The sequence below is a fragment of the Aptenodytes patagonicus genome, chromosome 22 (genome assembly GCF_965638725.1).
Source record: "Aptenodytes patagonicus chromosome 22, bAptPat1.pri.cur, whole genome shotgun sequence".
Taxonomy (NCBI): Eukaryota; Metazoa; Chordata; class Aves; order Sphenisciformes; family Spheniscidae; genus Aptenodytes; species Aptenodytes patagonicus.
In genome coordinates, this window is record NC_134970.1 from 7,452,698 (window position 1) to 7,464,911 (window position 12,214).

Sequence of the window (12,214 nt, forward strand, 5' to 3'; positions counted from 1 at the left end):
GGTCCCGGGTGCAGAGGAGTGACAGGTGGCACCCACAGAGACATGGGTTAGGGGGATGGTGGCATGGCATGAGGACCACACTGCTCATGGCCGGGCACGGAGGGTGGGAGGTGCCAAGCCCTGGCTCACCCTGCAGCGGGATGGGGAATGGCTGGTGCACAGCCCGGGCAAGGGGATACGGCCAGGGTGGCTGGGACAGGAGGACTCATCCTAGCTCCCTGTGGGGTACATGGGGTCTGGTGTCCCCAGAGCAGCACCACTGCACCACGTGAAGCATCCCACCTTGACCCTTCTGCCAGCGGCCCCAGTCCCATGGCCGGGTCTCGCCTGTCCCTCCATGCCCCATGGGTTGGCACTGGCACCAGCCATGGCCGGTTGCAGAGGGCACCCAGCACACCCCACCGGCCCTGCTGGAGATGCCCATGGAGGCAGCCCAGGATTTTGGGGGAGTCAGGGCTGCACCCACAGGCGCAAGACAGGGGTTCGCTGGCGGGGAGCGAGACTGGGGCTGCAGGCGGCCCAGCGGAGCCGAGCTGCGGCGATGTGGCCGGTATGTGTGTGGGCGGCAGGCAGGGTGGGGGAGAAGGAGGGAGAGGAAGCGGCAGAGGCAGCAGCTCCTTTGATAAGCAGCTTCCTGAACACTTTCAAACCGTGGTGTTAGACCAACACGCGCGGCGCCTGCGGGCCTGTGCCGGGACCGACGGAGCCCACGCCGCGGGGCAGCAGGTAGGCAGCCCCCCAGCCCACCCATGCTGCCCGCTGGAGAGGGGACCCCCGCCAGGCAGTGCTGGGCCCTGGCGCCCATGGGCGGTGGGCATGTGCTTGCTGCCGGGCAGCCCTGGGCAGGGCTGGGATGCTGGGCAGGGTGATGGGGACACTCTCCCTGCAGGTGCCGGCAGCTGGGGCTCTTCCCAGGGCCCTCCTGCCTGCCAGGGGCTTGGCTGGGGCATCTCCCAGGTGTTTTCTGGCCAGTGTGCGAGGGGCGGCTGCTGGAGTTGGAGCCTGCTGCTGTCTCTGGCCAGGATCTCCCCTGGTGCTGTGGCTCCGGGGGAGCAGCTGCTCTTGCCCCACCTGGTTGGGGGACAGGTCCCCCAGGGTGCCCTGCGTGGGGCACGGGGATGGTGTGCGTGGCAGCGGTGGCATTGTCAACCCCAGAAATGCCACCAGGCAGCAGGGAGTCATGGGGAACGGCTCCTGCCCTAGCCACATTCCCAAACAGCATGGCCACAGTGTGGACCCAGTTCTCTGCAGGACCTCCCTGAGCTGATGAGGTACCTGGGATCCCACTCTTTGCCCACCAAGTGCTCCAACTACGCAGCATCCCCTGTCCCTTTGGGTCCATCTCCTCCCCATGAAGGGAGCTAGGGATGAGAAGGAGCCTCACCATCCCAGGGTGCTGCCTGCACTGTGAGGAGCTCTGCCCAGAGGTGAACCAGCATCACCCGTATCTCCCCGTCCCTGCCAGGGGCTGTCCTGGGGCTGGTGGCTGTTGGAGCCCTGGCATCTTCCTCCAGCTGGGCTACCCCATCACCTCTTGCTCAACCACCCAGATAAAGCAGTTTCCTCTTGACGGTTGCTGAGACCTGTGGGATGGAGGAGGCTGTCCCAGGGTCTCCCTTGCCAGAGCTGCGAGTCTGTTGAGGGTGCCTGGCCCCGTGTTGCCCAACAGCAGGAGCTGGCCAGGCTCCTTGTTGTGCCTACAGCCCACCGCATCTCACCTGCCGAATGCTGCTGTGCTCATGTGGGTCCCAGCTATCCCTCCTCCCCATCACGTCCTCAGGCCGAAGCAGGCATGCCAGGGAAGAGTTGGAAACACACGGCAGTGTATGCTTCCCATGGAGGTGGAGAGCATCTTGGGCTCCCCCAAAACTAGACCATGCTCCACCAACACAGGGCATGGGTGTCCTCTGCTTGGTTCAAGCAGATGGCTGTCGGTACCATGCCCAGGGTCACCAGTGGGTGCCTGTGTGGGCTGCAGTGCTGCAGGCGTCCTGGGAGCTCTCCCTATGCCACCTGCCTGGATGCAGGGGCTGGGGGCCCTGGTTCCAGGGCAGCTGAGGATCCAAAACCCGTCCCTTGCTTAGGGACCATCCGTCAGGGGGTCCACCCAGCCTCATGGTATCTCTCAGATCTGCCTTTTCTTTTCCAGCCGCTTCTCCTCCGATGGCTCCTTGATTCCCCGGGACCTGAGGGCCCCCTGTGTCCGCTCCCTGTGCTTCAGGACAAGGGCTTTGTGGCTGCCACAGCATGGTACAAGCCTGCTTGGTGTGCTCCAGAGTTCATAACGGCAGCCTGACAACCTGGGCAGCCAGGGCAGACATGGACAAGACAGACAAGCCTAGTCCCTCTGCCAAGAAGCACGTGCGTCTTCAGGAGAGGTGAGTGTGGCTGGACAGTGCCTGCAGCCTGAAACCTGTACTGCCCATCTCAGCCCAGACAGTGGGTACCCATGGCACTGCTCATCCCTAGGGCTTGGGTTCCCCCAAACTTCCTTCCTCCGGCCCTGCCAGCCTGCTGTCTGACGACTTGTGCAGATGCCAGGTCTGAGCGTGGCGGCAGCCCTGACCCCTCCCAGCCCAGGCCGGGCCAAATCTAGACACCGTGCTTTGAGAGCTTTCCAGCAAAAAGGTGAAATGACCAGCTAGTTCCTTGTTCCTCCACCCCCCGTCTTCTGGGGTCTCTACCTGGCCCCTTTCTTCATCCTCTGTTATCCTCTGCCTGACTTTTGCTTGGTGTGGGGTGGTTTTAACTGGTGATATGGAAGGATGAGCTGCCCTCCTGTCCCAGGGTAGCAGAGGGTCAGCCAGGGACCCCTTTGCCTTGCAGAAGGGGCTCCAACGTGTCGCTGATGCTGGACATGAGCTCACTGGGGAGCGTGGAGCCCATCCAGCCTGTCTGCACGCCGCGGGACATCACGCTGAAGTTCCTGAGGACATCCAGCCATGTGCTGAGGAGAGAGGAGCTCCAGCAACACGCCCAGAGCCTGACACAGCTCGAGGAGGAGTTTTCGGTACGACGTTCCCCTCCCCTCTCCCTCCTCACATGAGGGATGGCAGGGACTGGCAGTGGGGGGGACTGGCAGGGGTGGACATCTCTGAGGGAGGCTCCGAGCTCAGCTGTGCCCCACAGCACCAGTGGCAGGGAAGGCAATGTGGGTAAACAGGGGTGAGGGGTGCCCTGGTGCACACGAGTCCCCCTTGCGTCCCTGGAAAGCCTGTCCTGCCCTCCCGTGCCAAGCTCTTCTCCCAAGGTGGCCTCTCTGGAAGGTGTCCCACCACATCTGGACTAAGGACAGGGCTCATCCCAGGAGCTGACATCTCTGGTGATGCTGCTAGGTCCCTGGGCCAGCCTCTCATTGCCTGGGGGACCAGCTCTGCCACAACAAGAGGACACAAGCAGCAGCAATGGAGTTTTCCTCATAGTTGTTCTCTCCTCCTGCAGAAAATCCCACCCAACTTTGTCAGTCCGGAGGAGCTGGAGATCCCTGGACGTGCTTCCAAGGACAGATACAAAACCATCCTCCCCAGTATGTGCTACTGCATCCCTTTGCCTCACATTTGCCCAGGTGCCATGTGCAGGGAGGGGTGTGTGCGCACACGTGTGCGTGTGTGTGTGTGTGCGTGCATGGATGTTTGTGCATGGGAGAGGGGTGACTCAGAGCAGCCCTGGCACCAGGGTGGGCACTCTTGGTGTTCCTGCTGTGTTTGTTCCTGCTCCCCATGTTGCAGGAGCCGAGTGCTGTGTTGCAGGGGGTGTACACTGTGTTGTGGGGTGGTATGTGGGGAGCTACTCTTCAGGGTGTATTCCCAGGGTGTGCAGCGCGTGACAGCCCAGCCTGGGTTGCTCCCTGCCACTGTGGGGGCCTTACATGTTCCAAGGGCATGTTGCTGGGGGTATAAAGGCTGAGAACATTCTAGGAGGACTCGTTAGGGCTCTAGTCAGGCACTGTGGGAGGGCCCTGGGGGGCTATTGCCTGGCGGGTGAGTTATCCCACATGCTCACTGCGGTACAGGCAGGTTTGGGCATGGCTGGCTGTACCCTGCCATGGTAGTGAAGGAGTAATAGGGCAAGAAGGGGCCCAAGGGAGGGTGCGGACAGCTCCAAGCATGGCATGGAGCTGGGAGGACTCAGTCTCCAGCCTCTGGAGCTGGGGCAGGGAGGATGGGCAGGGTCAGGCTCCAAAAGACTGTCCCTGGGGTAATGCCTGCCATTTCTTTCAGATCCTGAGAGCCGGGTCTGTCTCAGGAGGGCAGGGAACCAGGACGAAGACAGCTACATAAATGCCAACTACATCACGGTGAGTGTCCTGCCTGGCTGCAGAGCAGGTGGTCTCCCAGGTCCTGCAACCCACGGCTCACAGGGCATCGGGCTGCAAACTCCTTGGTGCTGCAGGTGCCACGCTGGGACCCACATACTGGGGCACTGACTGTCACCCACCGTCCTGTGGCTGCTCTGGGGTAGCAGCCTGAACTCGCCACCCCTTTCTGAGCTGCAGAGATGTGGCTCCATCCACGCAGGGCAGACACACTGTCCCTTTTGGTAGGAAAGCCTCACAAGGTGGCTGCTTTCGGCTCCTGCTGCTTGGGTGGGTTGAGCACCCGTATGGGCTCCCTCGCAGTGGCTTCTCCATCTCTTCCTCATGCACTAGTCCGTTGTCTGCTAAGGCCACAGGACGCAAGCCGTGTCATCAGAGCATCGCAGCCTGGTGCTGTTCAACCCTTATACATCCAGGAATTTCCTCTCCGCTCAGGGGGTTTGTTGCAATTTCCCAAGAAGAAAGCTAATGAAGGGGAGGGCATGGCTTATCTTTGACACCTGATGGGGTCCCTTTCCAGAGACCGAGAAATCCCCAGACACAAGGGTGTTACTTCAGGCAGCCTGATTTATGATAATCATCCTCCTGTGCAAATGACCCCTTCCAGGCTGCAGTCTCACTTGTGCTGAACCATACATCACCCTAAAACAGGCTCTTGTGTCAGCCAGGTACCAGCTTTGCCTGGTTGGTAGGCTTCTTTCTGAGCAATTCATCTCATTTCAGCATCCTTCCCCTTGGGACAGGCCAGGGGCACTGGGGAGCAGGGGTGGGTCCACAGCCACTCTGGGTGTGTGGCAGCGAGGAGAGTGTGGGAATGTGGGAGTCAGAAAAGTAGCCCACAAAAGTGCCCTCTGGTGTGATGGACAGACCCCTGGAAGGTGGTCTGAGGGCGCAGGTTGGAGCTGGAGGGCATTTAGTAGCGTTTCTTTTCTGATGGTGCTCATGGGTGTGAACCAACGAGGCATCAGCGGTGTGAGCTGCCAGCATCCTGCGGTGAGGGTCAAAGTCTGACCTTGGACACAGGAGCACCATGCCTAAAACTGTGGGGAGGCTTGCTGGTCCAAATGAGGGTTTGAACGTGGGCAGCAGAGGACTACTTTTAGAGTAGTCTTCCTGAGGTAGCCTGGCAGCATGCAGCTTCACATCGGGTGACCCCATCACCCTGTCCATATGCATCACTGTGTACGTGAGCATGTGGCATACTCTCCATCTCACACGAGTGCTAACAAAAATGCACAAACACTGCCCCTCCCTATCTCACACACATGTGCACATATATTTGCACACACCTGAGCACGTGTGCTCACACATCCCTGTGTGGAGCCGGTATTTTCTGACCCCTTCCTTCCACTTACCTCTCCAAGGGTGTCACGGTGCAGGAATTTATGGGCACATCAGCAAATTAGCAACCCAGCCTGCTTCTGGCGTGCTTGGGAGGCACGGCGAGTCTGGAAGAGCTCTGCAGGTATTTGATCACATCAGCCCCCACCTGCAATTGAATGTTTTTCCTGCTGACCATATCCCATGAAATGTTTTTGAGCACGAGGAGCAGGTGGGGGGAAATTCCCAGTGTTGACACCTCCAGGTCTTACTGCAAGTCTCCTTCTGAATGGAAAATCATGTTTCCTAGGAAAAAGAAATAATCTTGAGGCATGAGAAAAGGGCTATACAAAAAGTTCCTGAAAATGTTGCTGCCCCTTGGCTGGGCCAGCGCAACTTCTTGTAGGACCAAACTGTTAACAGGATTGCCAGAAAGACCTGGATTAAATCACAGGGATTTAGGTGCATTTTTAACTGAGATCTCTTTTGACAAAAACATAAAGCTCCTCCCAGAGTGCTGTGTACTTGCTTTTCCAAAAGCTGTGGGTGCTGTGGGTGCCTCCTCCAGCATCCCCAGGGCATCCTCAGCTGGGTCCCTGACTCCTTGCTCTATTGCCAAATTGCATCTGCAGCTGGGAGCTGGAGTAACATGTTACTGACCTCATTACTTTCCCACACCTCTGCCTGTGCCTGCCCTCCAGCTCCTGCCTGCTGCCGCTGCACGCTCTCCCCTCTGCTGGGCCAGCAGCACTGCCCATGAGGCCATGGTGTGAAGCAGGAGCTGAGCAGGACTCAGAGCACCTCCAACCTTTTCTATTTCTTTGGCAATTTTATACTGCGGGAGGAAGTGACCATGGAGGCAGAGGATGCTTGGAGCTGTGAAACAGAGTCTGGGGCAGAGGCAAGGCAGGGGCCTGTGCCAACCACCCCTCCAGGTGTTCCCAGACCCAGCCTTCCCGCTGCTGGGCACTGCCGCGTCCCCTCCTGAGCCCTTCGGGGAGGCAGCACTGGTGGGACCCAGCTGGGACTGGGAGAGAAGCGCCCTCCCTGCATGAGCTCTGCCTCGCCAAGGTGTCCATCACACCAGCTATCGTCACACCAATAACCTGGGGATGTTTGCAAGGAGCTTGGGTGCACATGGCTTGCTCCATGGGTTTGTTCCTGGATTGTGGGACTGAGAGGATGGAGAGGATGTCTGGTAGTTCCTGATCAGGTCTATAAAAGCATTTCAAGGACAGGTTTAGTAGGAAATAGCCCAAATGGCTCAGCCTCTCACCTGCAGAGAAAGACAAGCACCAAGCCTGGAGACAGGCTCCCCTTGCACGACAGGGTCCCTCCCAGCATCACTGATGGACCATGTGCTCGGCAGGGCTACGCGGGGCGGCCCCGGGAGTACATTGCCACCCAGGGACCCATGCTGAACACCGTGGCCGACTTCTGGGAGATGGTGTGGCAGGAGGAGGCGCCCCTCATTGTCATGATAACCAAGCTCCAGGAGCGCAAAGAGGTACTGTTGTCCCTCCCCAGGCCTAGGCACAGCACCCCAGCCAGGAGCAAAGGGTGGGGTAATAACAACAGTAAAGGGTTATGTGAGACCAAATGTGGTGTCTGAGCACCTGCTTGCTTTCTCTGCTTTCCTCTCAGAGGGTACCCCCGATCGATCGCACATGGAGGAGGAGAGCCCCAGGGCTGCAGCCTTGGGCCCATCCAGCAAAGCCTCTCCTCCTCATGTGGCCTCTCGTGCTCTGCGCATGCTTTACCAGCTGGATAATAGGATAAAGAGATTAGGGCAACCCCTGGGAGAAGGAACAGAGGCAGCAGTCAGCAGTGTCCCTCCAGCCCCGAGCAGCTCTCCTCCTAGGCTGGGAGCTCTCAGCCAGTAGATCCAGGCTGGGATGGGAGCCGGCAGCACTGTGCCCTGCGTGGCAGCCGCTCTGTGCTTTGGCTGGGATCCCTGGCTCCCTGTCCAAGCAGCACCTGCCTGGGGGAACTCACCCTCTCTTTCCTGGCAATGTCCTTCCTCCTTTCTGTCCCCGGCTGGTGCAGCATCCCTGTGGCCTCCACTGGGCAGGCTGGGTCCTTCTGGGTCTGGCAGGACATGGCACAGCTCCTGTGGGGCTGGGGAGAGCCGTGCGGCCCCGGGGTCTGAAAGCCATATGGCAGGGCATGGGAAAAGGTGCAGGGGGAGCAGGTGTGGGGGAGAGGGATCTATCCCTTCCTTAGCTTCCCCTCTGTATCACTCCACATCCACCTTCCCCGCTCCCCCACACCTCCCCACGTGATGCCCCTTCCCAAGAGCACTGAGCAAAGCATAGCTCAAACATCCACTGGGTGCCTTGAGCATCTCCACAGCCATGAACCCTGCCTTGTTCTTTCAGAAATGTGTCCACTACTGGCCGGAGAAGGAGGGCATCTATGGCCCCTTCACCATCCGTGTGCAGGGGGTGAGCGAGTGCGTGGAGTATGTGGTCCGGGATCTCTCTATCCAGGTGGGTTTGAGCTCCATCCTGGGGTCAGAGGGGGAGCCCAGCAGGGCCTGGCAGTGCCCCTGACACTCTCAAGCTCTCTAGTAGGGTGGCAACGCTGTGTGACAGGAGAGCAGAGGGTTCATGGCTTGGAGAGCTGGGTCTTATGAGCCCCCTGCCAGAGGAGGGGTCTGCAGAGCTCCTGCCTGCCCGAGGAGGCTGAGAGGGAGTAGGACCCAGCCCTGGAGGGGAGAGGAGAGGGGGTCAGCTGGGGACAGCTTCTCTATTAGCCCTTTGCTGTTTGCACTGTGTCATTGGGCTCTGCCCCATGGGCTCTCCGTAGTCACCCTGGGCTGACACTAGCCAAAATGATCTTGCTGGCTTTGCCTGGACTGTGGGGACAGTATTGGGACACTCTGCATCTGTTCCCGTCTTCTGGGATGGGACACTTCCCAGTGTCCCTGGCCCAGGTGTCTCTCCTGGGTGTCCGGCAGAGGCTCAAAGAGGGATTTGGGAGGAGAGCAGATGAGATGGGCACAGGCTGCCCAGCCTCTGCTTGAGCTGGACTCCATGCCTTCATTTCGCCCAGCTCAGCGAGTCCGTGCTCCCGCGTCCTAATTTCTCTTTCTTCTGTGCTGGAAAAGCTTGAAGGTGAATGCCGCCAGGTCAAACACATCCTCTTTCCTTCCTGGCCGGACCAGCAGACACCCGAGTCAGCCAAACCCCTGCTGCACTTGGTGTCCAAGGTGGAGGAGACTCTCCAGGCTGCAGCCAGCCCAGGGCCCATCGTTGTGCACTGCAGGTAAGAGCTTTCCCCTCACCCGAGCCCCTGTGTGTCCTTCACCTTGGGGTCAGTCTGCAAATGCCGGAGGGGAAAAATCCCACATGTGAATGTTCGTGAGCTGGTCCCACTGTGGTGCAGAAATCCCAGGGCACGGCATCCCCATAGCAGTTTTTCAACCAGCAACTCCTGTCCTGGCATCAGGATGGTGGCATTAGCATGGTGCATACTGCCCTGTAAAGAAATCTGATTTGCACCTGGTTCTACGGACAGCGAGGTGGGAGCAGGAGAGCTCTGCAGGGTCGGGACCCAACCACCAGACCCATGGCAGATCCATGGCTCAGGCTCCTGCTTCCTCTGCCGCTGAGCATGGCCTGCGGCTCGAATGTGAAGCTGTTTTTTCAGGGCAGCCCTCCTGGAGGAGGTGGCCTCTGTGTGTTTTCTCTCACTGCTAAGTGAATTTGGGGACAGTGGAGCAGAGCGCCCAGTTGTCCCTGTGCAACACACTCAGCATGTGATGCTGCAGGCTGGCCTGTCCCAGGTCAAACCACTTGGTGCCTGGGTTTAGAGCACAGCTGGGAAGGGAGGTGACGGGGCTGCAGAGACCACTGCACTGCGCAGGGATGGGGAGCACAGACTGGTTTTGTGCTTCCAGAGTGGCCTCAGCTGGGCCGTGCAACATAGCAGGACCCCCTTGCCATGGCAGAGTGATGCCAGCCCATGCCTTTTGGTGTCTGGCTAAGAAAGTTGGTCTGGCAGCTGGGACCAGGACCCCAGCATCCCTCTAGGAAGAAATCATGGCAGCAAACCAATCCAGGAGTATGTCCAGCTCGGACAGACCAAAGTCCAGGCAGTGGACGTTGTCGGTGCTCAGCACAGCTGTGTCTGTCCCGCAGTGCAGGCATCGGCCGGACGGGCTGCTTTATCGCTACCAGGATCGGGTGCCAGCAGCTGAAGGACAAGGGGGAGGTGGATATCCTGGGAATCGTGTGCCATCTCCGCATAGACAGGTGGGTGCTCAAAGCAGGCTGCTCCTTGGAGGGTCCTGCTGGGTGCCAAACCTGGGAGGAGGGATATGGGAGGGATGGGGGGACAGGCATCGTGAGGGGACATGGGGACAATTTTTGATGGAAACCAGAAGGGTTGCTGAAAGATGCCGATGTAGCGACAGCAAACAATTGCCCAGTGCCGGGCTGGTTTTGCTGTCAGGGCTATTGTAGCTCTGAGAACCTGAGGACGTGAGGGAGAGGAGAGCGGCTCTGAACCTGGCAGTTGGTCTGCCCCTTCCAGCTCAGCCACTAAATTCAGAAACACTTGATTTTGCCACTTTTCAAGGAGAAGTACCAGCAAAAATTAGAGCCAAATCAGTTGCTAATTCGCATTTTGAACAGCCCAACGATGGTTCTGAGCCCAAATACTCTTTGGGCAGCTCTGGCACCTGTTTCAGATATACCTGGGTGTGGTGGCTGAATCAGGAATATTTGTGCCCTGGGAGCCGGGAGCCAGGGACGGGGTTGTGGGCTTCGGCGAGATGTCAGCAGGACCTGCCTTTCCCTTGCAGAGGTGGGATGATCCAGACGAGTGAGCAGTACCAGTTCCTCCATCACACACTAGCTCTCTACGCTTCCCAGCTGCCGGAGGCAGGAGGCCACTAGCGCAGGGCTCCCACTGGGCTGCCGGCTCCCTGCTCCGACCTCTCCTGCACCAGCCTCAGGGACATGTCCACCAAAACAAACCTGAAAACAAACTGCTGCCACCGGGCTACAGAGCAGCAGCATGAGCATCCCTCAGGATGAGCACAGACGAGCAAACCCATGGGGATTGTGGCCTTGCGACCCTGGGGACCAGCAGGATTTGGCAGGTTCACGAGGGATTCAGTGGGTGCTCGAGGTGGCCGTTGCTGCTGGCTCAAGGCAGATTTCACCCCTGGAAAGAAGCTTTGGCTTTTGAAACATGCAACGTTTTATCCTCAACCAGAAGAGTGAGCTGTGCAGAGGAATTGAAGCTGGGTGAGCGCCGGGCGCACGATTTGCCTTTTAGCTGCACAGAAATGTTTAACCCGTTAGATGCGGAGCTGGTACAATTACTCTGCAAATAAACAGAGCCTCTCTCCTGACCGTGTATCATCTGTGGGCAGAGGCTGCACCGCGTGCAGGGCTGGGCTTGCTCCAAACACGTGCCATGATGCTCTTCTTTCTAAAGACACACCTTGATGATTTGGTACAAAAGGTGCGCAGTTGGCTGTCCTCGTTACGTGGCTTGCTTTCCTCTCCACCTTTGGCCAACACCTTCTCAACAGCCTGAAAGTAGGGGAGATTCCTAAGTGCGTCTGCAGTTTTGCAAGCAACATGTTCCAAATTGTCTTTTGTTGCACGAGGGTGGGGGTTTTGCATTCTTATTTTTTTGCTGAAATTAGAACAAAATAATATTTAGGTTTTTTTCACTGATAAAATTCAGGGGGAAAAAAGGAAGAAGAAGGAGAAACATTTTGGCACAAAGCACGGAGATGGAAATATTCTGTAAAATATTTCAATGCCATTTAAAACTGGCCTTCAGCTGATGGGCATTGCACACCCTGTTGGGCAGTGAGGACTGATAAGGAGCTGAGGGCTGCCTAGCCTGCCCATGCCCACAACCGTGACATGGCCTGCTCGGTGGGCGAGATCCAGGGGAAAAAGGGTCAATCCTCTTGCTGAGGGTGTCTGAGCTTGCCTCGGCTCCTGGAGCATCCCCAGATCAGGGCTGTGTGCATGGACCCCCCTCCACTGCTCTGAGGGTCCCCAAAATGCAGTTGAATGGCTGCCCAATGGTTTTACCCCAGTCCCCGTTGTTCAGGTTCTGTGGCTTTCTTGGGAGGAGAAATAATTGAATAAAAAGAGAAGTTTCATCCTTAACTCTGCAGTTCTCCTGTCTTGTCATCAGTCCATCAGTCCAGGAGGGGGGTTCCACAGGCCTGTGTGTCCCCCGCCAGTATCCCATCCTCACTGCTCCTTTCCTTGCTCCTCTCCTGCCCCTCTCCATTTACTCTCTATAAAAGCAGTAAGTGAGCAAGTGAATCAGCCTTGTCCGAGGATGAGTAGTGAGTCAAAGTCAGTTTCTTCTCCCTAATCTCGCTGAGCATAAGTAGCAAACCCAGTGGCAGACCAGACATGTCCCACTGTGCAAAAATACCCAATATTACAGAAATTATCATGTATTGCTGAGCCCTGGTAGTTCCTTATTAGTTGTTCTCATGTGTTTGCAGACTCTCCTGATAGAGTACTTACCAGGGCACTTGCTATAGCACGATAAAGCCATGTTGAAGCATCTGCTCACTGCAAGGAGCAAATCTTT

General features: G+C 57.9%; 1 protein-coding gene across 1 annotated transcript; it reads left to right on the forward strand.

The window, feature by feature from the left end:
- Positions 1 to 2,201: 2,201 nt before the first annotated feature.
- On the forward strand, positions 2,202 to 10,994 carry PTPN7 (protein tyrosine phosphatase non-receptor type 7). Its single transcript, XM_076357758.1, has 9 exons — positions 2,202 to 2,378; positions 2,827 to 3,010; positions 3,442 to 3,526; positions 4,221 to 4,297; positions 7,005 to 7,142; positions 8,014 to 8,124; positions 8,745 to 8,902; positions 9,778 to 9,891; positions 10,443 to 10,994. Exons 1-9 carry the CDS (start codon positions 2,248 to 2,250, stop codon positions 10,534 to 10,536), a joined length of 1,092 nt encoding a protein of 363 aa, XP_076213873.1. The 5' UTR covers positions 2,202 to 2,247; the 3' UTR covers positions 10,537 to 10,994.
- Positions 10,995 to 12,214: the final 1,220 nt, after the last annotated feature.

Bases quoted from the DNA above. Each gene is read 5' to 3' on its own strand.
- PTPN7 (XM_076357758.1), top strand. From the start codon at position 2,248: ATGGTACAAGCCTGCTTGGTGTGCTCCAGAGTTCATAACGGCAGCCTG. The intron at 4,298-7,004 runs GTGAGTGTCCTG...TGTGCTCGGCAG, and splicing joins TAAATGCCAACTACATCACG to GGCTACGCGGGGCGGCCCCG. The intron at 7,143-8,013 runs GTACTGTTGTCC...TTGTTCTTTCAG, and splicing joins AGCTCCAGGAGCGCAAAGAG to AAATGTGTCCACTACTGGCC.